This window comes from Thunnus thynnus, chromosome 3 (genome assembly GCF_963924715.1).
Source record: "Thunnus thynnus chromosome 3, fThuThy2.1, whole genome shotgun sequence".
NCBI classification, from domain to species: Eukaryota; Metazoa; Chordata; class Actinopteri; order Scombriformes; family Scombridae; genus Thunnus; species Thunnus thynnus.
The window spans coordinates 1,963,051-1,990,631 of NC_089519.1; the positions used below are offsets into that span (position 1 = coordinate 1,963,051).

Genomic DNA, 27,581 nt, shown 5'->3' on the forward strand with positions numbered 1-27,581 from the left:
ATCTTTACTGAGGCCCCAGGCAGCAGCCAAGGTTTATGTTAATGCAGTGTGTTTACTGCTTATGTCCTTGTCCACCAGCATACCTTTGCTGTCATTCCAGGTAACGTGCAACTTAACTTCGCACAGCATTTCTGCTAGAAGAGAGTGACACTAACTATGGGAGAAAGCTCCACCTGCTGATATCCTGCGTGTCATTGCATCCAAATGTGGCAGGTCACACATGTTATGGTGCTGAATGACTGCTTCATACTGCATGCATGAGTTGTATTACTTTCCAGTGTGAAATTAGATCACTTAAAAGGGGATGAAACTTCAATTTCCTGCCTTGTCAATTTGCCTTCATGTCATTTCTTCTTTACTATGTATAAGACAGCAAAGAGTGAAAGACTGACTGGAGAGTGACAGACAGGATAACTTGCAGCAAAAGTATTCATACCAATTCAATACCAACATTTCGTGATTACATGGTACAGTGTGAGCTGCTTCCTGCAGAGCTCCGAGGGTGCATCCTGTCTGAAATGGTATTGCTATCTGGTTCCATTTTCTGTATACGCAGCATAAATTGGATACAAATGTATCATCACCAGTGTAGCTACTGATCTTTTTTTTTTGTTTGTTTGTGCCCTTTCTTGTATTTTCCAAAAAAAGTTGGCATGGAAGCACACACTAGTTTTTGAAAGGTGACACTGGACTGATATAGAGTAGAAAAGATAAAAGATTTTGCACTGATTTATATCCATTCCATCCACTTCCTGCTGCTTATCCGGGACCAGGCCGCGGTGGCATCAGACTGAGTAAGGTAACCCAAACATCCTTCACCCTGGCAACGTCCTCCAGCACTTCCTGGGGGATCCCAAGGCATTCCCACACCAGAAGATATATGTAATCTCTCCAGCGCATTCTGGGTCTGCCCTGGGGCCTCCTACCAGTTGGACGTGCCTGGAACACCTCCAGAGGGAGGTTACCAAATGCCCAGACCACCTCAGCTGGCTCCTTTCGACACGAAGGAACAGTGGCTTTACTCTGAGTTCTCTGCAGCTCTCTGAGCTCCTCACCCTATCTCTAAGGCTGAGCACAGACACCTTACGCGGGAAACTCATTTTGGCTGCTTGTATCCATGATCTCATTCTTTCAGTCACTACCCAAAGCTTGAGACCATAGGTGACGGTTGGAACGTAGACTGAATTTAGAGCTTTGCCTTCTGGCTCAGCTCCTTCACCACAACGATCTAGTACAAGGCCCACATTACCGATGATGCTGCACCGATCCGCCTGTCAACCTCACGCTCCATCTTACCCTCACTCGTGAACAAGACCCCAAAATACTTGAACTCCTTCACATGGGGCTGATTTTCAAGGAATTCAAACAAATGCACATGAGAGTGTAATGTTGTCCCACTGCTGAGGCACTTTTTGGCTACACACACAACACGTCAGCACTCACTACATCAGCTCTTTAATACAGTGTGATAAAGAGGTGTAAGAGGATTTGAGCGTGGCCACCAGTTTGCTGTTAGTAGGCCAGGATATAGGATAGAGTTACTCACTGTCTCTCTTAATCAACTCAGGTCTCTCTCCATTCATGTCCCTCACTTCCTTCTTCCACTTAGCCTGTGCTTACTGTTCCAGACAGCAGTTCAAGGCTCATGGAGAGTGAACCGTACCAGTCTGGGTCAAATGTCAAAGGTCACTGGAAGTGCTGGAGATCAGACAGGGCTGAGACTCGGTGGTGAAGTTGATCAAATACTCTTAAACCTCCTCCTGCAGAACCTCCCTCTTTTTCTTAGTCTTAAGGGATTTGATGGGTGCATGTAACTCAGGGAAACAGGTTAATGGCTTGTGCCAGTGGATATGATTCATGGGTAAGGTGAAAGAATGAGTCATGAAAATTACTGCATTTTGAGCCACATTTTCAGGTCTGTAAAGACGACATAAAAACAGATTCTTATTCAGGTGAATGGGAAGGTGTGCCCAAATGTGAGAGTAAGAAACTCAGACAATTTTTCCAATTTTCTCCATAACTAAATCTTCTATGGACAAGATGGTTCTTACTTTTTTGACGGTCATGAAGGCTCAGTCTGTCACCCTGAAGGTGATATAATATCAAATTTTAAGTTATCCAAGGAGCATTGAATCGAGGGCAACTGGATTTGGATGTAGATACTTGAAGACATTTCACCTCTCACCCAAGGGGCATCTTCATTTCTAACTAACTGGCAGGGTGCCCCAGGTATTTAAGCTCTGTGGGGTTGTTATCAAAGTCATTGGTTTGTTAGTGCTGTAAAGAAAGTCGTTGGAGTTATTGGAGTCCGGAGGCCAAGTGTAAACGACAGTCGTTGGAGTTGTCACATGAGGTCAAATGTAAATGGTTGTTAAGTCTCCTGGGAAGTGTTGACAGGACAGCATTATAGGTGGGGGATAAATAGTGTCATAGACCTCCTCCTCTGTTGAAGGATGGTTTCTCTACTTTGATGTAGATAGCCTCCTTCACTCCTCTTTCAAAACATCTGTCCTCCATATCCAAAATATGTACGTTGTTGTCCTCGAAAGAGTGTCCCTTATCTTTCAGGTGACGGTAAACTGCTGAGTCCTGACCTGAGGAATTGGCTCTCTTGTGTTGACCCATGTGTTTGTTTAATTGGTTGTTTAGTTTCCCCGATATACAAGTCTGTGCATTCCTCACTGCATTGGACTGCATACACTAGATTGCTTTTCTTGTGTCTGGGTCTGCAGTCTTTCGGGGGGGACCAGTTTCTGTCTTAGTGTGTTTCTGGGTTTGAAAAACACAGGGATATGGTGTTTGTTGAAAATCCTCATGAGTTTCTCAGATATTCCAGACACGTATGGGATGATGTTGTTGCATTGATTCTTCTTTTCTTCACCACTGGCAGTGTTGGAGTTCTTCCTGGATTTTGTGGCTGTTTTCCCAAAGGTCCAGTTGGGGGACGGGTTTTAAGTATATCCTTAAGGTGTTTGTGCTCCTTCTCTTGGGCCTCCTCAAACCATGTTCACAAAGTCCATGGAGTTTTGAATATGATGAGGAGTGTTTCCAATCAAGGGGGGCTAAGACAGTAGATATGTTTGGTAATGTTGTAAGTAACTGAGTTGATGCTGCTGATAATGGGCCTTATGGGGGCTCTTTCATTGCAGATCTTGGGGAGCCCATACATGCATGGGATGGCTTCTCCAGGATACAAGTGATAATATTGTTTGTGATTGATGGTTTTCTTCTTCTGTAGCTGTTGTAAATATTCTATGAACTTTTTCTTGTTCTTATTGAATCCACTGGTGGGATCTCACCGCAGTGTTTCAGATGTGTTAGTGTCACTGAGTAGCGTGGTGACCCTGGCCTGGTAGTCTGCTGTGTTTAGGACCACCGAGCATCTTCCTTTATCAGCTGGTAGATTGGTGATGTTTTGGTCCTTGCTCAGTGACGTCACAGCCTTCCTTTCCTGGATGATGAGGTTGAAAGGAGGTGCCTTTGCATTGGAATGGGTCGCCGATACCTTCAACCTGAGCTGTTCGGCCTCTGTTTCCATTAAGTTGTTTTTCCTTAAGGTTGATTCTGTTGCTGTGATGATGTCAACTATTGGTAAAGGTTTAATCCTTTGGCTAGGACATCTTGCTCTAACTGGGTAAGTTGCCTGTCTGACAGGTTTTTCACTCATCTGTCGTATGTTTCATCCAGTATGGAATTATCTTTCTTTTGCATCCAGATAAGTTCTTCTGCTTTCTTAGTATCGCTGGCTCGTGACTCTAGGTTTTGGAATTTTCATGTCTGTCTTTCCTTGCTTCTGGCGTATTGAGATAATTATGCCTTTTCAATGAAGTCAGTGACCTTCTTCAAGACTGCACTGGGCAGATGTGATTTCAATATCTGGAGTAAGCTGTCAGCCTCTTTATTCAAAGCTTCAATGATGAAATTGATCTGTCTCACTCATTCTCATTCATTAGCTGGTTCTGTGCCTTCTCTAGGTTCTTTCCAGCTCTGTGGCCTTTCACCGTAGAACCTAGACGTAGGCTGTTTGGTATGAGTCTGTGTTGTTGGCATCTCAGGTTAAACCGTAGGTGGTTTCTGTAGTCTGTAGTTTGCATCACGTTGTTTTTGCTGTTTGCAAACAGCAGATTTTAAGTTGTTTTGATTATATTTTTCACTGTAGCCTTTTGTATATTTTGTTTGCCTGGGCTGCTTCATTTCTCCAGGCTCTCTTTACAAACTGCAATACTTTGTAAACTCTCTGACCCATACAAACTGCCTACCCTCTTGTTCCTTAATATTCAGCTTTATGAAAATGAGGATGAAGACAAACAGCCTTGCATTGTGTCCAATCTGCACACCCTCCCACCCTCTGCAGTTTTCCTCCTCTGCACTGACATCAGGCTATGGAGAAGCCCTCAGTATGAAAGCTTATTGGTTGTGAATGTTTTGTGGTATTATGTCTGCACCAGTATGTGTGTGTATGTGTGTGTGTGTGTGTGTGTGTGTGTGTGGTGTGTCTGTGTGCTTATTTTAATCTGAGGGATTTGCATCACACTCTTTTTGCTGTTTGCAAAAATAAGCCCCAGGGAGCACAGACAATAACATAGTTATAAAATAAAAACGTCCTCGGATAAAAGTTAAGTTAAATTCACAATCTATTCTTATATGCACAAGCTAAATACTTACCAGCATGTAAGCACTGCATTACCCAAAACCTCCCCTCATCCAAGTCTATATGCACTGTAGTATCAGTAATGTTGTGACCCAGAAAATAAGCATCTCCAGTTTTGTTTTTTACCACATTTTCACTTGGAGCTCACAAGTTCTCTGACATTTAGAACATTTTATTACAAATGCAAATAAATAAAAGATAGAGATATAATGGCAACATGGTCAAAACGACTGAGTAGAGCTGAGACAATTAGTTGATTTATCAGTTAGGCAGTCAAGTTATTCTGCAACAATTTTGATAATATTTTTTGAGAAAATGATGCCTAAAATGTACTGGCTCCAGCTTCCTAATTATAAATATTTTCTGTTTTTCATCAACTTCTGTGAGAGTAAATTCAATAACCTGAATATCTGAATATCAGACCAAGAAATAAATAAAATATCAAGCAATAACAAGCAATTTCAATATGTCAACTTTGGCCCTGGGAAATTCGGATTTTGCACAGAAACTATAATCAGAAAATAATCGTTTGTTGCAGCCCTGTATGAGATTTTAAATCTTAAATCCTAAAATGTACCATTTTTAGTTTGGATGGAGAGTTCTTGTATCATGTAATGTCCTTCTCTGTGTGGACCTTTCAGTTCTTCAGTAGGAAATGATCACTAATTGGAGTGAAGGGATTGGGTAAACCTTGCATGAAATTGCCATCAGAGGCCCATTGTTGAGTGTGTGTCCCTCTGCAGCTCCACCCCAGCAGCCAGCCTGTTGACTTCAGAGAGTGCTCACTCAACTATGAAGCCTGTGGTGTTGCAAACTGGAGCCAGGGAATGTTTGTGTGTGTGTGTGTGAGAGAGGAAAATAATGTATGGCTGCCTGCGTCTGGGAGTGACAGTTGGAGAGATAACAGCCACATTTATTGAACTATTTATTTTTCTTGTGAGGGAGCTTGCATGTTTGCTTTAGAGAGAGAAAGTGATGGGAGAAAGTGTGATAGCCAAGAGAGAGCGGGGCACGAATGTAGGGTGAGGGGGTGTTCTATGTGGGGCGGAGCGAGGAGGGTGAGAGGGGGCTGACTGGGGTTTTAGGGGTGTGTTGTGTGTGTGTGTGTGTGTGTTTGAGAGAGAGATGGGGGAGGTGTGTGGCGAGGGTCTTGGATTGGACTGTAATCCTTTAGTCCTGGTTGGGAATAACCCTGCACAGTCTGGGACAAACAATATGACAGGGGCTCACACACACACACACACACACATACACACACACACACTCACACACACACTCACACACACTCACACACAACATATTGTCTCGCTCACTCACTGCGTGGTGAGACGGGCTTTGGCTGACGTTACTTCATCATGACAAAATGTCCTGGCAGAAACTGGCTGATTTACTGCAGGAGAAGGTCAGTTCTTTCTGTAAAGTAGAGCTTTGCTTACATTTGTGCATCAAGAGTGTGTGTGAGGGTGTGTGTGTGTGAGAGAGAGAGAGAGAGAGAGAGACAAAGATGTTTTGGTGTGTTGTGTACATTCAAGGGCACAATGTTGTGTGCATGTTGGACTCTGCAGTGCAAATTTTATCATAGTCTGGAGTTAACTTCTATTTTTTTTCTTATTATAGAGTATTGTTGGAAAGATGAATTGTTAATATATTCTCTAGTACTTTATTAAGAGGAATGTAGAAAATATTTCTGCACCTTCTTCCTCCTCCTCTTCTTCTGTTTGAAGCCATGAGGCAGATGGAACACATTTACACCAGTTGGTTACACTTGTGATCAATGATTGCTTTTTCCTTATCCAGTCACACCACATCTCCCACATTAGATAAGTACACGTATGTAAGTTGTCACATACTCATGTCATGACAGAATCTAGTTTAAATAGCCATACTGTGAAGTCAATGTAAAGTGGGAAAAAAACGTTAAAAAAGTTAACAACTTTCTCACAAATGGCATCTATCTATCTATCTATCTATCTATCTATCTATCTATCTATCTATCTATCTATCTATCTAATAATCATTTTGCATCATCACAGACAGCTACAGAGTGGCACCTCTGTCATTTTTACATATATAAAATGCAGTGCATTGCATTGTGGGATTGTTAGCAGAAAGTAGTGTAAATGTCACAGACTCTTTTGAGAGCACTAAATAAAATGTCAGATGTTAAACATAGTGCAGAATACATGGATGGTAAATAGCAAGTGATTTCAGACAAAGCCTTCATCTTTACATTTTGGTACTTGTGATGAAATATTCCTTCTCTGGTTTTTCTTCTTTTTGCTCCAGTAACACAAGTAAATAAACGTGTTAGTGGAGGCAGGTGTCCCTCTGCAACAGAGCAGACTAACGTTCACCTCATCTGAGAGACCCTGTGTGTGTATAATAATGCAATCTGTGCACTCCTGAAGAGTCTTTCCATCTCATATCCCCTCTTAAAACTTAATATACAGTACCTAATACTGCATTAGCATGCTTGCCAGACAGAGTTATCGGCCAAAGGCACGGATGATTATGGAGATAATCCTCTCACATATCACTTATTAAGGAAGCTAAACGTGCCAAAAATCAGTACATACATTTAATTAACTGCAACCACAGAAGCTGCATAAAATCAATTTTCAGCCAAGTGTGAATATACACTTGATTATTACAGTAAGATCTCAGATGACATTGAGTGGAACGTATACTGACAACCGTCGTCTTAACAGGGAGAAAAACTGCCTTATCACTGTTAGGTAACATTGTGAAAAACAACATGAGGGAGAGCCAAAACCTCGTCTCCCTGTTGTCATTTGGTGGAGCATAGAGCACCTGCTGCCAGACTGGCTTTACTCAGCGTCTGCCAACACCAGCATATGGCAAACACACACACACACACACACACACACATATATATATTCATGCATGCATGTACACAGGCACTATTCTATTTCTGGTTCAGGGGTGTTGGAATCTGGCAGACGGCTCATTTTGTCTGAATGTCACATCTTTATGCATGGATTCACTGTATTTACACAGAAGGACATGGTTACTCTCACACACACGTACATTTGCAAATATACGGATTCAAAGACACACACACAGTTACATTTACAGTACACTCACACACAGACGCAAAGAGACTGTAGAAGTAGCAGCTTTCTTCTGCTCGTACTCACAAAACAACCTGACGTTCAAATCAAACTTTCAAGCCCTAAATACTGTATATTCCAACCCAAACCTCTATCATTGCTCTCTTGGAAGTTAACAACATCAAACACAAACAAAATGTATAGTTTTTCATATTTATAAGTAGCAGTTTAATTATAAATTGCCACTTCAGATTTGAAGTCTACAGCTATTCAGTGTGAAGATGATGTCAGGGGTAACAAAGCTTTAGAACGACGTGCGAAGCTCTTTTCACATTCAGTGCTTTAAGTAATCACTGCTCTGAAGGTCTTTTGAATTTACATTTAGGTTTTGTTAGAATATCTCTGGTGTTTTTTTTTAAGCCATATTTGAATGCCTTTTCTGTTCTGGCTGTGAATATGCATAAAAAACAGCCCGTGGTTAAATGTGGCGCTCAGTGTCGTTTCAAAGTGAAATCCAAAGCTGTTAAAAGTTGCTGCTGCCTCTCGGGCCGTTTTCGAGCAATTAGGGCTCTTTCATAAGGAGCTCAAACTATGACTAAACTGCTGCTGATGGCTTTTTGGCTTTTGATGTTTGGCTGCACAGAAAATTATGCACTGGGGGATATTGACAGCTCATGAACTTCACATGTTTTGTTTTTTTTTGGATCTGGTGCTTATTTGATACACTGCATGTGTGTTGTGTTTGTAAGATACTGTTGACCGTTTAGTTTAGTTTGCTTGAAGTGGAGATGTCCTTGAAGTGTTCCTGTCTATTCTATTCAACACATCCATATCCTTTCAGTTAGACAGATGATATAAAGTCTTAATCATTTTGCATGATCTGTTTATGTGTGTGTTCAACTGCAGTATGACCCAGAGAATTCGGGCTTCATCAGTACCGAGCGGTTCAGGGACCTGCTGGCGACCCACAGCTCTGAGCTTGACCCCCACAAACTAGAAGTCCTATTGGCCCTCGCCGATGGTAACGCTGATGGAAAGATCTGTTACCAGGACTTTGTCAACCTGGTGAGATACTTTAACCTTTTATGGACTCGCTGACGTCAATATCAAGCAGAAATCAGTAGTTTATTGGGACCTCTTGCCCACACACTTACATCTAGGTTTAAATTTCCATCTCAAACTCTGGTCAATCTGTAATTCATGTGAGAATAAGAGTCTCTGCTGTCAGCTCTGTGAGGCTGTACCATAGACTGTATTGTACGTAGACACAGTAGTGCTTTGAGCTCAATGCTTACAGCATGCTACTGTTTGCTAATCAGCACTTAACCCAAAGTACAGCTGAGGCTGATGTGAATGTTTTGCAGGAATGTAGTTATAAACCAAAGTACTTGACACATTCAAGTTTTGAATTTATGCTGGCACAAGAGGAAAAGTCAGGGGATCATCAAAGGTATTGCAATTCATCCTGAGGGGAGTGTGAATGTTTCATTTCATGGCAATCCATCCAGTAGTTTTGGAGATATTTCACTCAAAACCAAAAATGTCAACCTCATGAAGGTGCCAAAGGAGAATTTGGGATCAGGAATCATGAATGTCAACACAATTTTATAACAATCCATCTAATAGTTAAAACTTATTTCAGTCTTGACCAAAGTGGTGGAGCGACTGACCAATCTAGAGCTGCTTGTGTGGCTAGAAACCTCACTGTCTCCATTATCTACACTTTGGTCACACATCAAACTTTTTTTTTTTTTTCCATTTTTACATCCAGTCTCAGAAGCAATATTCCAAGATCACCTCAGTTACAGAGTGGAGAGTCTTTCTAATAGGAAATGACTCTCTGTCTGGTGATAAATTCCCCTCTAACGCTCACCTTGCTCCACTTTAAGTTTCTCCTTCAAACTGCTGCCTGCTGCTGATTGTCCAAGGTCTCAGTCAAGCATCTCCAGCTGCGCTTGCTGCCTCATAAAATTCTCATTTTCTGTTTTCCACTGTCTTGTTGCTGTTCCTCATGGGAGGCCGAACCGCTGACCCACGACAGTGTGACGTCCTCTTGGTGTGGGAGTATCTGTGTGGTAAACAATAACTACTGGGTGGCTGAGGGGTGGGAGTGAGGGGTGCGTCTGTAGAGACTGTAGGGAATTCATTGTTGTCTGTGATAGTGAGTATGTCCATCTCTCCCGTTCTCTCTTGTTCCTCAGAGTTGTTTATTGTGTGATACAGTGGGTGAGGAATGGGCTTGTTGGAAGCTTGGAAAAATGTCAAAAGGGCCTTTTGCTGTTGGTTTCCAATTGGTCCATTCATGTCACGCGACGCGCTGTATGTGGTGGTATGCTACTAGAAGTGAGACAGAGAGGAATGGGGTGCAAGTATCTATTTGTACATTCACATTTTTTTCCTTAGTCACTATTGTGTGTGTGTGCCCCCTCCACAATGGTTTATGTATTCATGGATGCAGCCACAACAGAGGCTGAACACGGAGAGCAATACATGCAGGAAAGAAAACAAGAAAGAATGGAAGATCGATGTGACGTGTTTTCGTGATTATGGTAATGATGTGAACAGTTAACTTATATGTGCTAAAAAAAAACATTTGCTGGATGCAGCTCTCTGATGCTGCCTCATTCTGTATATCTGGGGGTTTTTGGACTGTGTTGGGTCGGACAAAATGAGTTGGGAAAATGTGATGTTTTTTTCACTATTTTTTGACATTTTATAGACCAAACAATTAATTGATTTATCAAGAAAATAGTCACTAGATTTATCAATATTGAATTAAATATGTAGTTGCAACAACTCAACAAAAATAGGGCTTTTTTTGCATTATGCTGGTGTTTTTCAGCTGTGTTAAACTGTACCTTTTATTAAAAACTGTACAGAAAAATGTCCCCCTTTGTCTTAAAACATTGCCGATGCATTGTGCCCTTCAAACTACTACTCACATATATCTGGGTTTTACACTGTCCAAAACCCTGAATGAGCTTTTGAGCACGTCACTTTGGGCTGTGAGATGTTTAATGGACATTTACATTATTTCCTGGCAGATTTCAGACTAATCTATTAAAGGGTTTATTGAAAAATAAACAAATTGACATATATTCATGCCTATAGTAATATGTAATGAATGAACTGGTCCTGAAAAGACTATTTTGATAAAAAAAAATAATTCTTGAAGTCAGTTAACAGGGAAAATGTCAAACATTTGCTTGTTTCAGCTTCAAAAATGTGAGGATTTGCTGCTTTTGTATTTTAAAAATAATTGTAAATTTTGACTCTCTTTTGGTTTTGAACAGTTAATCAGGCAGAAAAAAATCCCCAATTTGAACCTTGGAGTTTTTGAAAATGTGATTTTCACTATTTTCATTTGTAGACATTTTATAAACTAAACTATCAATTGAAAAATAATCATAAGACTTTTGGTTGGAGGTTACACCAAGGTTTGGTAGAGTGAACACCCCTTTTTGAGCCAGTATTAAAGGCTAAATGTTCATGTGTTATCTGTAAGGAGTCTTGCACATGTGCACCCATAGTTCTGTGAAAAATTGACCATGTTGCCCATAAATATGATACGAATATCTAAAGGAATGTAAAGCATGTAAGTACAAGATAATGGATTTTCAAAGGGCAGACATTAATGGTCTGGAAGATAAAGATCAAAGGATCAAGGTCAATATGGGAACTTGAGTGAAAGTGATATAAATATTCCAGCAGGTTAATCAGTGGTGTCTGGTCTCTGTTGGTACATTTCTGCCTCCACGGAGGGAATAAACGAAGGAAGAATAGAAAGGAGAGGAGGTGGGCCATTACAGACAGAGACAAACTGCGAGGGGTTTATTTGTTGCACCATCTCTCCTTTGCACCACAGCTCCTCCATCAATGTGATTGTCAGTAATTGCCTGCTCACTTCTCTGTCACAGGCGGCGTTCAAATCACCGCTCACTCCCGCTCTTTACCCCTTCCTCCCTCCCTCCATCTTCTCTCACTCTTTACCTTTACCTCTGTCGCTCTTCCTTTGCATAAGCTCTCAGCTTTTTTTTCCCCTGCTGCTTCTTCCTCATCTACGCCTTTTCTCTTTCTTTTTTTGTCCATCTGTCTCTCTTTATCTGACTCTCTCTCATACATCACACTGAAGCGCTGCCTTCCTTGCGACTATCCTGGGTGGAAATGAGCTTTTATAAATGGTTTATGCTTCCCAAAATATCCACAAACTGATTCAACCAGTCTGTTTTTCCACAGTGGGGTGAAATTATGGAATGCTTATGATGGATTTGTATCTGTTTTGAGTTGTGAATACCTGATTCAGTTGTTTTTTTGGTAGTGATACACTACAGGGGCAAAAATATGTGGACGCCCATGCTGTTTTTCATGGTTTAGACAATAGTGTGCTTCCAACTTTGTGGCAACATGGCGACGCTCTTGTGCACCAAGACAGATGAATAAAGAAATGATGTTCCAAGTTTGTTTTGGAGGAATGTGACTTTTCTCCACAAAGCCCTGATCTAAACCCCATCAAACGTCTTGGGATGAATTGGAGCACTGATTGTAAACCAAGACTCATCACCCATCAGTGCCCATCTTCCATTTGAATGCGGCCACCCCGTCGACACAGTGGAAATGCTAATAAAGAGAGCTCCGGCAAAAAAGTTGAACCTGGCTCAACTTTCCTGGCTCGACTCTGGTTTGGCAAATCAAATATGTGCCAGCACACATTCATGGTAGATTACTTTGTAACATGAACGCTGTTTTTCTTCTGTTTCCCTCACAAACATTGCAAGAAAGATAAAATATAACATCTGTGATGACTTTCCAGTTGTAAAGTCCTACCTAATAACATTAAAGATAACTTTTAAGTGATTTGACATCTTATAAGTAATAAGACTCATAAATCTCTCACTCAAACTGGACTCTCTAGACTTATTACACAGTCTCACTGGAGCCTGGAACAAGCAAGCCCCCTTCAATTCAGCCCCTTGCATATTTGAACACAGGGCTGTTTTCAGACTGAACGCCCACTAAAGCTCTTGTGGCTGAATGGGAGCAAATCTCTGCAGTCAGGTTCCAGAAATATATGAAAAGCCTTCCCTGAAGAGTGGAGGCTGTTTACAGCGGTATATTAATGCCCCTAGTTTTAAAGGCAGATGTTTAAAAAACAACATATGGGTGTAATGCTCAGGTGTCCACAGACTTTTTGCTGTGTCATGTTTTCCCTCTCTTCCAGCCTTTATCATTTTTCCTGTGCTTCCCTCTTCCATCTGTCCACTTCTGTCTCCTTCTTATTCTATTTATATGTCCCTCTGTCTTTGTCTTGGTTACGTCTCTCTCCTCTGATTCCGTTTTCCATTAATCAAACAGGGAAATTGTTTCTTGCTGGTCGAATACACATTTGTCCCCTTCACCTCCTCTCCTCCTCTCTCCCCTTCTCCTCTCACCAGTAGGTAAACAGACAGAATGTCATTCTTTCTTTTGTGTCGTACAAAGAGGAGAGGAATTGCAGTCACTTCACACGAAGAATTGACTGTCTTTATGGAGCATGGCTGCCTGGGGGAGGTCTCTGTGTGTATGTGTGCGTGCATGCCTTTTTGTTACCTCATCGGGACCTTTTCCGGTATAAACACCAACCTCGTCGGGACCAGCAGTCCTCATGAGGACCGAAGCCCGGTCCTAATGAGGCAAAATATCTTTTCTGTGGTCATGGTTAAGGTTAGGGGTTAGTCATGAATTGGTTATGGATAGGGTTAGGGTTTGGCTTAGGCTGTCCACAATGAATGGAAGTCAATGCAATGTCCTAACAAGGATAGCTGCGCAAACTTATGTGTGTGTGTGTGCGCGCGTGTATGTGTGCACACTCTCTCTATAGTGTGCGGTCTGGAAGTGGCCATGGTAACCCGTAATCATTTTCCCACAGTTCTCTCTGCCTGACAGAAAGGCTGAAATAATTGGCTTTTTCTGAAGTTTATCTCCAAGCAGTGATCCCTGCAGAGACACTAAAAGTCTCATTAAACAGTGCCAGAAGAACCATCAGCCAACTGTTCATACAGCGATTTTTATTGATATTCTGATTTTACATCTGTCTTCTTATCAATGTTTTCTCCTCACTGTTTTTTTTTTGCTGTACATATCTTTTTCAACTCAGTCAGATTGAAATTACTTAGAAATTGTGATATTGTACATGTTGTTTCCAAGCTTTTTACAGATAAGCCCGTTATCTTTAAACCAGAAGGTTCCTTCTTGATAAGTCTGAGCTTCTATTTGAATAAACATCAATCACAACTTCATTACCATTTTAAAGCAAGTAAAAGTTGTAGCTTTTGGAGTTGCAAATATTATATCCATCCACTATCATTACTATTTAGTAAACCTTTACAGCTACTAGACACTCTGCCACATTAAATCGATCCGTTCTGCCCTCACTGAAAACAATATCAACCATCTTTATTGCCTTAAAATAACATCCACTAACTGACACATTCGGGCTTCCTGCAATCCTCGAACTCAATAGAGTTGAGTTATGGAGTGTGACATAAACAGAGCAGAGCAAGCAAGAGATTGGGGAAGGTGAGGAAGAGAGAGAGAGACAGACAGACAGCGAGAGAGAGAGTGAGGGAAGGAGACTGTAGGAGAGAAGTGGGACAGGAGTCATTGCATCGTCATGGAGAATCCCATAAAACGCACAGCAAGTGTAATGAAAGACACGAAGCTTGGAGACGGGGAAGCTGAGACTGATACAGATACAACCAGAATCTGTTTCTCATCGATGCAAAGAAATAGCAAAAGTTGCTTTGCTCTTAAATATGAGCTCCGCCCCTTAGCGTCATTATTTCTTTGTTTTGCTTAGAATTAAATTAGTGATACAAATATTTCTATGTCCATTGCATACCACTCTTTCAAGGATTATTTTAAATATTTTTCAGCTTGTTGCGCTGTTACTGAATTGCGGCCCCTCAAAAAGTAACTGAAACAGACTAAAAATGGCTACCACTGTATGTGATAAAGCTTGTGATCCTTTATTGGCAGCAGATTTAGATGGAGCACTCGAGTTGTAATTAAGCTGTATGATGAGTACATTCTCAACAGTTGCTTTGGAGTGAGAAATAAATGCATGTACTTCCATAATTTCTGCATCTAAAATTCAAAAAGACATGTTTCTGGGCTCACCCGCCTGGTCTAAGGGAGGTTCATGAATAATTTCAACATGATTTAGCTAGAAAAACATTTCTAATCCCCGCCGTGGACGCTTTTTTTTAATGCGAGGGTGTGTGTTGTGCAAGTAGTTCAATAGAAAATGTGTGTGTGTGAAAATGAGATGCCCACAATTTGAAAAATGTCATGGCTAAGCTCGGAAAAATAATTGCACCGAATCAAAATAGATGACAGTGCTTTTGAAATGAAAGCAGGAAAGTCATTTCATAAGGTAAAAAAAACAACAACAACAAAAAAAAATTCACTGACAGGATCTTTTATAACTGAAAGCTTCTGAATGATGAACTACTTGAGAGGTCCCTGCCCCTTAAAAAATTGACATACTCTGCATATGTTTGGAAATGAAGACAGAAAGTGATGAAGAGAGGGGTTTGGTGGTTGCTAGGTGATGATACAGGCATTTTGTTGCCACGGTGAGGTGGGAGGGGTCTGTCAGTGTGCTTGACTGAGGAGGATTGTTGTGTGTTTGGCCTGAACCCAGAGTAGAGTACCCGTGTGTGTTTAGGCTTTAATGAGTAGTTCTTAAACATTACAAAATAATCTGTGAGTATATTTAAGTGTTCATATGATACATAAACAACTATTTCTAAGGTAAACTGGATAGTTATTAGTAAAAGTAAAGCAGTAAAAATCTCTGACCTGTACGTCACCCCTCTCTACTTCCCCCTCTGCCCTCCCCTCCATCGTCTTTCTTCCTCCCTGGCCTTACTCTTCACTCCCCTCCCTCCCCCTGTCTCCTCTTCCACCTCCTCACCATACCTCTCTTTCATCCCCTTCACCATTTTTCTCTCTTCCTCCAGATGAGTAACAAACGCTCCAACAGTTTCCGGAGGGCCATCCTCCAGGGCAGCAGGCAGCTTAAAGGCTGCAGTCTCAGAGACGAGGTCGGCTTGGGACTCTCCCAACGGCTAGTCCGACACGTCGCCTACGAGACGCTGCCCCGCGAGGTCGACCGCAAGTGGTACTTTGACAGCTACACCTACTGCCCTCCACCCTGGCTCATCCTGGCTATCACCATTGCTGAGGTAAACTACATAGGACAAACAGACCAATAAGTGTTTTATACTCTCTCTTCTTCTTTTAGAAATCTCCATAGGGTACCTTTAAATAAGTCATATATGTAAAGGTTTTGCATTATAAACTTCAATAGACTGCAGCAAAATCTATTATCACAAGTCATTGTAGAGAAACAGCATTGTTGTCTGTGTTAAAATGAGAGGAAGTACTCCAAAATAATCAGCTCTTGATGATAGCTTGTTTATCCTTTGGGATTTTTATTTGCCTCCATTTCCTTCCTAATGTAATTTGGCTGATAACTCTTGAAGATAAGTACATAAATAAAGTCTGTATTCAGCATTCATCTCATTACTGGGATGACTCATGGATTGATTTTTGATGCTGAGCAGTATTTCACTGTATTTACTGTGTTGACTAATTAATTGCCTGTGCTCTTCCAGGTAGCCGTTTTCATGTACTATGGGTTCCAGCTGGACCGTTTGGTCCTGCAGGTGTCCAGTCCTTCATTCCTAAAGAGTCCCTTACCTTACCACCCCCAGCTCCGAGCCCAGGCCTGGAGGTACCTCAGCTACATTTTCATGCACACTGGGTGAGTTCACATTTCTCTATTAGAATATAATATTATTAGTGTTTCTATGAGCAGCTTCCAAATTTCCTGAAAATTCCTCAGTCTTATATTTTACATGACATGAACTCCACTAGAATGAGTTCACATCTGTTGTTATTTATTGATAACAACAAATTAGATGTACTATATACCAGTGATGCCTCAGTGTTTGTCACATAGCTGAGCTTGTTACATAAGAATCATTAAAAATACAATTAATTTTGAGTGAAACAAACCAACTGAAAGCAATTAATTCGTCCTTAGTCATGAAAAAGAAATGCAGATAAGGAAGAGAAGCGTCCTTATCTCATCCTTTGGTCAAATGAGGGATTCTAAGTTGCCAATAAGTCTTTGGATGCAGTTCATAATATTCAGTAAATTCAGACTAAGTGAGGTTACAAACCAAATAAACAAGTGACAAATAATCTTGTGGGATTAAGTATCATGTTCACAAACAAGCGATTATTATTGGATAAATGGTGTAATGTGTCTATACAACAAAGCCGATGTCTTATCTGAGTGTGGGGAACACGCAGATACGACTGCTCCTCTACGCCATCAGTTCAGGCCGGGTCATCCAGGTTTAACTACCCCTCTAGGTAAATGTGGTCTCAGGCAATAGTGAGAACTAATAAAAATGATCAGTTAGTCAGGAGAGCTGGGGGTGCTGGGAGACACGCTAGCAGGGATGACACATAAACTAGAAGTGATGAACCAAGGGATGCAAGGAGGAAGGTGAGATGTTTAATATGAATTGATTACAAAGGGACATACTGGCTGTAAAGTAAAAACAGTTCAACGTATAGTAAGCTAGAAAGGAAGAGAAAGTTTAAAACCAGTTTTATACAACCTTATCTTATGACATTATGACACTTTAAAGATGATCCAGTACTTTTCACATGTACATTCTGGCAAATTCTAAGAAGAATATCATCAATCTTCTTGTTCTTCTGCTGTGATGCAATATCCATTTGTGTTGTGAAGGAATCCAATAGATTTTCTATCAAATATTTTCTGATAGCTGACAGCGTGGACTGAATTGTTGGGACGGCCGATGTTTGTAATAAAGATCTCTACCAACGCTCCTACATCATGGAGCGTCATCTCTGAATCTCACAGCTGGCCCTTGTTAAACCAGAATAAGTTCAGTCAAAAGTCAGATCTCATCCACTGTAGTTTTACGTTCATTGCTGCTCTTATGGGATGTTCGCTGCCACTCAGTATCTGATATATGTATCCAGCCAAGATGGTGGAGATGCAACTAAATGATTGCAAATCTACAAAACACTGATATTTGTATGACCTTGATGACCTGTTTGAACAAACAGATTCAAATTTCATGAATACTGAACAAACTTTAATATATCAGTATTAGTTATGTTTGTTTGTTTCTTTCTGGTCCACTGGTCCACTTTGACAACCTAGAAGATTATACTTCAAATATAACCTTCCTATCATTATTCAGCACCCACTGCTCATGACCCTACACGCTGTATTTTCAGAGTTTCACTTGCGTTCACACACACATGCAGACATGTACACACCATGTAATCCCGTCAACAGCTTAGCAACACTGATCCTTTTCTCAATCTCAGCGCTAAAACAGAGTGTAAATATCAGCCCCCAAAAACAAACCTCACGAGACCACTATGCTCTACCGTCTTTTTCTCTCTCGCTCCGTGTCACGCACGCAAAAAGCGACGTGTCTGTGGCAGCTGTGACGACTTCAGGATGATTAGCTTCCTGTAGGATTACACCATGACTCGAAACAGCTCTTTGCTTTGATTTGTTTATGGTTACATTTGGCCTTCTTTTGTCCACTTTTCATTACTTTTACTTCATTACATGACGTACAATAATAAATGTTAAAGGGGAACTCTCAGATTTTTACACATCAACGTCTATATGTATGAGAAAAGTTGTATAAAGCCCTTTGAGGCAACGTTGGTTTGGGCTGAAGACTACAAGTCTTAAAATGAATAAAATCTGTGGGTGTGGAGCAAGCGGCACCTACCATGGCTGTGGAAGTGCAATGCCACCAACGGCCACTAGATGCTGGCTCCAAAAATATCTCTGGCTCCAACTGACTCCCATTCTAAAGGTCTAGATCTAAAGGTCTTCTAAGGTCTAAATTGCTAAACTTGAGCCCTCTAATAAGCGTGCTGGTGGTCATTTTGGATATTATTGCTCTGTTAATAAGATTTGAAGACTTATAGGAGGCTTTTATATCTGCTCTGTGGCCGACCATAAGCAGCAACTCCGGGCTTCAAACTGGCTCCAATGTAAACCAGTGGGTGACGTCACACCTCACTACGTCCATCTTTAGTCATCATATGTTGTGTATGAGTTAGAAAGAAGTGAAGTTACCACACCTCCTTAGTAGCTTGAGGCTACATCAGCAGTTACTACACCTGAATCTGTACAGTCGAGTGAATCAAGTTGAGTTGCATTGTGGGTAATGTAGGCTCCAGGTTTTGACAGGCAAGAGGAGTGTGTGGAATAAAAAAGACAATATTTCTGGTTCTGCTGCATTGATGTTGATCCTTTTTTATTGTTCAGTGTGAGTCCAACAGTGTCATAGGAGTGCGAGCAACTTCTGAAAGTTGACATATTGAGCACATATTGTTTTGTTTTTTTTATATGATGTTCCTTGTTAGGAAAACAACACAATTTGTGTCTCTTCTCTTTTCTATTTCAGAAGTGCATCACGATCCTTTCATCGGTTCGATGCAGCTGAGACGTGAGAATAAGTTGTGCTGAGTGTAGTACTTAAAAAAGTTTAGCTGTACTTTGGTGAGCCAGTGATAAAAAAAAGGAAAAGATTAAACAGTGCTTTTGTCGAGCTCCCTGACAGACCATGGTCATCTGGACACAATAGGACCTCTCGTGGGTATCCACAAATCTGCCAGACAGTGCAGCCCATCCCTCACAGCCTCATTAGCAGTATAGAAATAGATAACCGCTGTTATCTGGAGTGGAGTTGTCCTTGTGCATTTGGACAGGCCTCTCCGAGCTAATCAATAACCCCCGTTGTCTCTCTGATCACTGGAACAATCCTCTGTGCCGCACATTGTAGTTGAGGTGGCTGGTTTATATCAAACTAAATAGATTATTGGCCTTGTCTCGTGTTTTTCCTGCCTGTGTTGGGGGGATTGTTTGTGTGTGTGTGTGTGCTTGTTTGTTAGGGGACTGTTTGTGTTAATTTCTACAAAGATGCAGACGCTGTTTGTTTTGTTGAGAACAAACAGTCAGGACACACTGCATTCACCAGTTGAGTCTGTCAAACTGTCAAACGGGGAGGGGGGGGAGACTCCTGAAAGAGTCATTTTCGTCTCTCTCATTTGTCTTTCAGCAAATGTGAAACTGAGATGACAGTATAATTCAGACAGACACAGAAAAAAGGAGGCGATCGAAGCGAGTGAGAGACTGCGATACGGAAAGAGAGGAAGAGAGGGAGAGAGAGAGAGAGAGACTGAAAGGCCGGATTATGCTAGCTGCTGTCCTTTTGGATTCTGCTGCGACACCCGAATTTGTCTGCACTGCTGACTGAGGTTTGGCTGGAAGGACTCTCTCCAGCCATGAAGGGCACGGGGAATGCGTGTTTGTGTGTGTGTGAACGACGTATCCCTTTGCTTACAGTCATCACACTGAAACACAAGTCGTGAGGGGCTTTTGGATAAATTTGCAGCAGCCACACAGCTCTTTTATCTTCCTATTGTGCTGGGTGTGCATGAGTGTGATTCTGCCAGCACTTTTCTCTGTGTGTTCACTGTGTGCCCCTGTGTCTGCTCATATGTAATGTTTGAGTGCACTGGAGTGTGTTGATGATTATCTGTTGATGGCCACAACAGTGTGGTTTGATGAAGGAGCAGATGTTCTGTGTGTGCATGTGTGTGTGTGTGTGTGTGTGTGTGTGTGTGTGTGTGAGCAAGCATAATAATATGGTTTTGGAGGGAACAGGCTGGTGATAATGTGATATACTAGAAACTACACACTCTTACACTCAGTAACTGATCAAAGTCTTATTACTTTTAAAAGAATTTTGCTGTGTAAAACACAACGGACTATTTGCTTAAGAATTTCCTCTGTTATTGTTTTCGTTATTTGTCAAAGAATTATAGTGTTTTTTTCTTCTCCTTTCCTCTGTTTATGATGTTTCTGCACACTCACAGAAGAAGCCATTTTCTGCCATTCACTCTCTGAGACTGTGGAAAACAACTTCCATCATAGTAAACGTCAATCCACAATTTGATTTTGTTACAGTTTCTGTTTTATCATCGTACGGTGCCACAGTTAACTGTGTTTGCTGTCAATCATATGACACCCACAGGAGGAAACAGAGGCTTGTCATTCCTCCAGAGTTTATTACCACATCCATGTCTTAACATTTTATTAGTGGGGAAGGAGGTTCATTTCAAGCTGATTTTGATTATAGGTTTGCATAAAAATCTGAATAAGTGTGTCGTGTGTTGCAAAATCCCCGGAGAAATGTAAACTATCTGTGAATAGACGTAAAAAGCAGTGGGTGGGCATTGATGTGTGTTTAGTTCATTTTGTAGTGTTTTGAAGCGAGAAAAGTTGCATAAAACGAGGGATTGGTGATTCATATGTCATTTTTGTGACATTTTATACTCACTAGATGTAATCCTGTCTACAATTGAGCAACAGTGATAATTCCCAATTTTCAAAACTAAAATTTAAAAAAACAAAACTTGGCGAACACTAGACAGACACTCTCCAGCTCTCTCTCTTTATTTTCCTATGTTTCAACACTTAAAAAAAATATTTGATGCATTACAAATGTATAAATATGTTTTTTTGTGTGTTACAGGATTGAACACTTGAGCCTGAACATGGCCATGCAGCTGCTTGTTGGAGTCCCTCTAGAAATGGTCCACGGAGCCCTGAGGATCGGATTAGTCTACGTGTGCGGTGTGCTGGCAGGTGGGTGCAAACACGCTCATACATGAGCCACATAGTATTCACAATCTCAACATACATTTCCCTCTCTCTTATCTACACAATCACTCCATCCCAGAGATAAAAACACTCACTCTAAAGGTTTTTTTTCTTTCCACCGTTGTTCCATCTGCTTGTTTTGTGTGTTTTATGTATTTAACAGCCTATCAGATTCCAGCCAGTGTGTTGGTGGATACTGCTCAATGAGAAAATTGAGTATGTGTGTTTGTGTGTGGTGTGTTCAGGACAGATGGCACAGCACAGGCCTTGTGTTTCTGTCCTCCAACCAGACGTGGTGGGATACAGGGGGTTGTCAGTGCCCCATCAAAGCCCCCTCATCCCCCTACGGTCATGTACAATAGGGCAGAGCAAAGAGAGTCATCTCAAATGGAGCTCAATCAAGACAAACACACACACACACACACACACACACACACACACAATAATAATGAAATAGAAAGGGGGGGAGTGTGTGATGTAGGGATGAGGAGAGAGAAGAGGAAGGGAGATGAATTCATAAGTGTTAATAAGCCTGAGAGGGTTTGGAGAGGGGAACCAGGATATGAGAAACATAGATGGGAGAAGAGAGGAGGTGGGTGAGATTCAGGAGAAACCGAGCGAGCAACTGCAACTAAGAAAGAGAAATCAGACACAAAGCTTTGAACAAAATGTCACCGCTCCCTTCCTGCTTCCCTATCAACCCCAGACACTGGTGCAATTTCAGTGTTTAGCCCTGTCCTGCTGAGACAGTAAGTCTGTGTTTCTGTGTGTGTGTGTGTGTGTGTGTGTGCACTATGTGTGTCATCACTGCTGTGTTTTTCTCTACTGAATCAGTACACACTAATAAAGTCATCCACCCTGGTGTTTCCTCCCCTAAACGAAGCATTAGTATTTTTTAAAAGCTTTTTCGGTGGCCGTGGGTGACACCTCCAGCCACTATGTAACTGGGGTGGAAATATTGGTCTACTTTTTTTGACTTTTAGGGATGGAATCATGATGCCTCATGGCGGCAAATATGTGTTATTGGAAAAAGCAGAGAGAATCGTGAACGATGTGCGATTTTGTTTAATATTAATGAAAATGATGTCTCTTTTTCTCTCTATGTCTGAGTTTCCATCTGTGTGTGTGTGTGTGCAGGGGTCAGTGACAAACACCCTGGGGATGCCAGCTGTAGCAGCCTGTAGCATTAACCTCACAGTGAAATGAGGAGGAAACGCACCATAAATCACACACATTTATGTACACACACAGACACACGCGTCTGCTGTTTTAATTAGATATCGACCAACAGCGGAAGAGGGGAGGCACGCTCTGCTTGTATTGGTTGTGATGTTTTGGTTCATTGTGTCTGACTAGATTTTTTTTTTTTTTTTTGTCGAGCAACTCCAGCCAACGTCACAGTTCTCTTCTCAGAATATTCAGCAACAAGTGGATGAATATGATAAGCTCAGTTATCATGTGATAGATATGCATCTGTTTTTTATAGGCTGCAGTTTTATGTGTGACTATTTTATAATATTTCTGCCTTTATTGGATAGTAAACAGTATAGAGAGGTGGAAAATAATTATTAAATTTCCAATGAAGTTTAGCACTGAAATCATCTTATATTACTGTAATTTTTGATGCAGCTGTAAAACACCATGCCCTATATTTATACTTTTTTACAAGTTGTCAATAAGCAAATTTGAGGGATCATTGCGAAGTGTTTAAAGTAGCAAGATCAGCTTATCATTTTTTATAAATGTACTTTTTTACTCTCAAATATCACTACATGTATCTGCCTAAAAAATCACATATCTGTGTGTGTGTGTGTGGGGGGGGGGGGGGGGGGGGGATTTTCAGCTTATTCACAAGGACATTGTTGTTAAATAGTGCTTTTCTGGAAATTAATTTACTATGTATATAAGTATGTATATGTATCATATATAGATATATACTGTATACGGGACAGTTCATTTTTTTACATGCTTTCGATTGAATGCTTTTTCAGCAGTTTGAGCATCTTCATCAAGCTTCACAATGTAAACTATCAGTAACAACACAAACACTGACTTTTAAATTGACACACTAATTGTGTGAAGAAAAAAAAAAGAAGCAATAGTGAACAGAGAGGGGCTCAGCTGGCACACACAGGGGTCACGGCAAAGTTCAGAGGTCAAGTAATGAGTCAGAGAGAGGTCAATGACCCTCTAGGCCCAACACACACTCTGACACTTTAATGGAAACAATGGACTTGCATGTAGACAGCAGACAAGTACACAAAGACAATAAAAACAAGTCTACATACACAGAAAGCATCAGACAGGTGCAGCAACAGGCCAGAACAAGTATTCAACAGCAGAGAATCAGACGTAGAGACAATAAAGTAAACAACAGGGTCTCTATGGGAGAGAGTGAAAACGCACAAAGTCACACAACCCCACACAACCCCACACAATCAATAGACAAAACTCTACTATTATGACTTTGTAGATCCAGTCAGCTCAGCATGCAGCCAAACTGTTAATTTTTTTTCCATCATGAGCGCTGATGTATATTATTACCTTCCCTCATATCTCGGCTTCTTTTGTCTCCAGTTTGGAACAACAGCCAAGATAAATGAGATGCCACTTCCTACTCTAAAACCTACAGGCCTCCTGGGACCTGCTGAGGGACTATGAGAGACTCTGCCCTTGTCTGTGTGTGTTTGTATGCATTGGCAACCACAGTACTAAAATAATGTTATTAAACCAAGTTAATTACGGGGACGGGGGTCACCCTGTGTAGATACAATGCCTAAACACAGGAACTACAGAGGTGGAGGTGTCCTGAACGTCACTGTACGTCTTTAAAAAGGGTTTATTTTAGAGGATGGGAATCTTTTTCAATATTACTATTCAATTTTATTATTGAGGGTCACAATTCAATCCAAAATTGATTCACGATTTAAGATGTTTTCTAAGTAAATCAAATCTTTTCCAAAGTAAAGAGTCTTGAATCTTCATGTGTATCTATATGCGTGCCTGTGGGTAAGTGAGAGGAAAACAGTTAATGTGCCTATTGTGAGCGTGTGTGTGGGTGTGTGTTTATGTGTGTAATCATCTAGCTGTTTTAGATTAACTCTACAGTGTTTAATGGCCTGGTGATTCAGACGCTGTTATTATACCACCTCGTTGTGCTTTTATTATGGTTCACATACCTGAGAAGGTCACACATTAGGAAAAGAAGAAACTCCCATTTGGTGCTAAATGTCAGCGTCAGTTTTTGAAAAAGCCCTTTCATTTCACTTTCAATCACGTCCTCCTTTGAAAATACAGGGTTGGAAGCCAGTGCAGCCAGTAGGTAATCCCTGATTATTTTGAATAATTTCAGTGCAGTTTTGAAGGCTTATCAAACACAAAGACACAACACAGTGGTTTATATATTTTAAAACTCTGTAATGGAAATTACTGAAGCAATTTCTCCTCAGTCTTGATGCTAGTGAGGAAAACAACAACATGTACGATAATTATTATGAATATAATTACTATTAGGACTGTATGTCTCCAAATGTTTTTTAGAGGTTGCTTCACTGAACAACATTGTGTTTGTTTTAACAGAAACTTTCTCAGGTAAATGCAGAATTTAACTGCATATTTACAGCGACAGAATGAGGCCACTGTGAGAACAATTCATGTTTGGATGGTTTGCATGTATAAATGTACTGTATGTGTCTCTGTTATTGTTTGCACATCTGTATGGTAATTACTGTATCTTATATACAGTATTTTTGACTATGTGCTTATTTGTATGGGTTTACTTTTGCCTCATGCTTTGCCCACTCCCATAAATAGCACCATGATTGAGATGCCAGAGCTTATCATCACTTCTTATGGTGATTTGATATCCATGAAATCCAATGACCTTTCTGTCTGCTGTAATTATGTACAGTATGCCCTGTGAGAGAAAACTCAGTTGCATGCTCATAGTTTGTCATTTCTTTCTATGTTAATCATTTGTTAATTATCATTTGACTTTCAGAATATGCTTGGTCACTGTAAATGTGAGCCATCTTTTAGTGTAAATGTGTTTTATATGTGTATTATATGTTTTCAAAGTCACAGTGGTCCTTTGTCGAATGGATATATCATGTGTGTGTGTTAACACCATGGCTTTGGAAGAGAGCCCAGAATCTTGTGATGTGTTGTCATAGCAATATGTTTAAAATAATCCTATGAATTTAATTCATTGGATGATGCGATGCTTTACCGATGGATAACAGCTTCTTTTGTTTAGTTTCTTCTAAAAATCACCCCTGATGTGTTTCATCTTAGAGATGCTGAAAGATTCCTGTAATCTCCATATTGTATAATATATTAATTTTTCCAACAACCTGCAAGTGTTGATGTATATTGTTTAAGGTTCATAGGAATTGAAGGCAGTTTTCCAGCACAGCCTGTAGTGTAATATAGGCTGCTCTGTTGTTTGTGTGTGTGTTAGTGTGTGTATGAAAGAGAGAGATAGAGCGACTAAACATCTGTGTGTGGAACTGAGCTTAATTTAAGCTGAGCACGGCCCAAACTGCACGACTGCATTAATGTACAAAGTTACGAGGTCGGCTAAATGTGACTTAAGCTGAGTTGGTTCATTTTACAAGTATGTGAAGGCTGAGAATAGCCGGCTGCAATTTTACCAGAAATCATGCAGGCTTATATGTCTAAATGGGGTCTAATGCTCAGTGGGTCATATATATATACATGCGTCTATATATTATGCACATAAAGCATATTATACATTTATATGTATGTGAGACAGTAAGAGAGGAAAAGAAAGAGTGCTGGTGAACATAGAGGGAAAGTAGAAGACCATTCATCAACAGCTCCATGTGCTCTCATGCAGTATGGGTAGTAGTCTCTCATACACTAAGCATCAATTATGTACACAGGTCAGTGCCGTGGCGAGGAAGAAAGGAGGATACAGTGAGAAATGGAGAGTTTCTGTGGAGAAGAGAAAGAGAGGGAAAGAAAGAGAGAGGAGGGTTTGTGTTTGGGTAATTTAAAAGTCCAACTATGCATTTCTGTATCTCTCTTTTTCTTTTATTCTGTGTCTCGCACATAGACTGCAGTAAGAACAAATCTTCTCTGGAGAGTCTCTGTCTCCTTCTGAATGTCCCATATTTAAAATTTTGAATGCTTGATTGGATCTTTTGTGCCTGCGATGAATTGGTACCAAGGTGCTGAAGAGAGCAATTTCCTGTTTGCTATTGCCCAATTTGTATGAATGAATTAGTTTTACAAAAAATCCCAGTGTGTGTTGGTACAGTATGAGCCAGACTCTATTCATGAGGGCCTATTTATAATACACCCACATTAAATAGCGAGTAGCAAAGCTGCCTTTATGCCATACAAAATAGATGTTTCAGCGCACAAATGGTCACAGCTAGTACAAAAACATTTTAAATTAGACAGTTAGTCACAGTGTCTGCCAGTGTGACTGTCTGAGGGAGAAAAATATTTGAATTTTCTTCTGAAAAGTGAAAGCTCAGACTCAAGATTGTGGTCATAATTGAAACAAACAAATACTGTATCACTTTCATTGTATGTCGTTATAGAAAATACGCAATTGGCAAACAATATATATCCAAACCGTATCTATCCATTCATCCTCAGATTGACCGATCTCACCACAAGGTCCATTTAGTAGCGGTTTAGGAGCTTTCAATCATATCACATGAGTTGCCCAGCACTTTAAAGTACAGGTTCACAATTTTTCAAGTTTGTCTTTAAGCAATCGTCAGATGTCTGTATGAACATTGAAACTGGTTTTCCTGGCTGTAGTCATTCCTCCTGTTCATACTGACCATTAAGAGATCCTTTCCTATTGTGCTTTAAATCCTCCTTCTGTGCAAAAATGTATTAAAAAGTTTATCTGAGACTAATATGAGGCTTCAGTTGTCCAAAGTAGTCAAAGCAAGTGGATATCTCAGATATTTACAGCCTATTTAGTACAAATTTCCCTCTTTTTTTGTTACCATACTTCCACTGCAGCTCAACAGGGAAACACATAGAGAGAATTTTCTACTAAAAAGACACCAACTTGGAAGATAACCACATGATT

General features: G+C 40.6%; 1 protein-coding gene across 2 annotated transcripts in view; it reads left to right on the forward strand.

The window, feature by feature from the left end:
* The window catches only part of rhbdl3 (rhomboid, veinlet-like 3 (Drosophila)), a 62,077-nt gene that overhangs the window by 30,401 nt on the left and 4,095 nt on the right, over positions 1-27,581 (forward strand). The window contains exons 4-7 of one of the 2 annotated variants that reach the window (XM_067580034.1): positions 8,629-8,787; positions 15,723-15,947; positions 16,380-16,528; positions 21,378-21,490. In XM_067580034.1, the coding sequence (XP_067436135.1) occupies positions 8,629-8,787; positions 15,723-15,947; positions 16,380-16,528; positions 21,378-21,490 (646 nt within the window). The remainder of the gene's footprint in view (positions 1-8,628; positions 8,788-15,722; positions 15,948-16,379; positions 16,529-21,377; positions 21,491-27,581) is intronic. The other variant, XM_067580042.1, reaches the window with a different exon arrangement.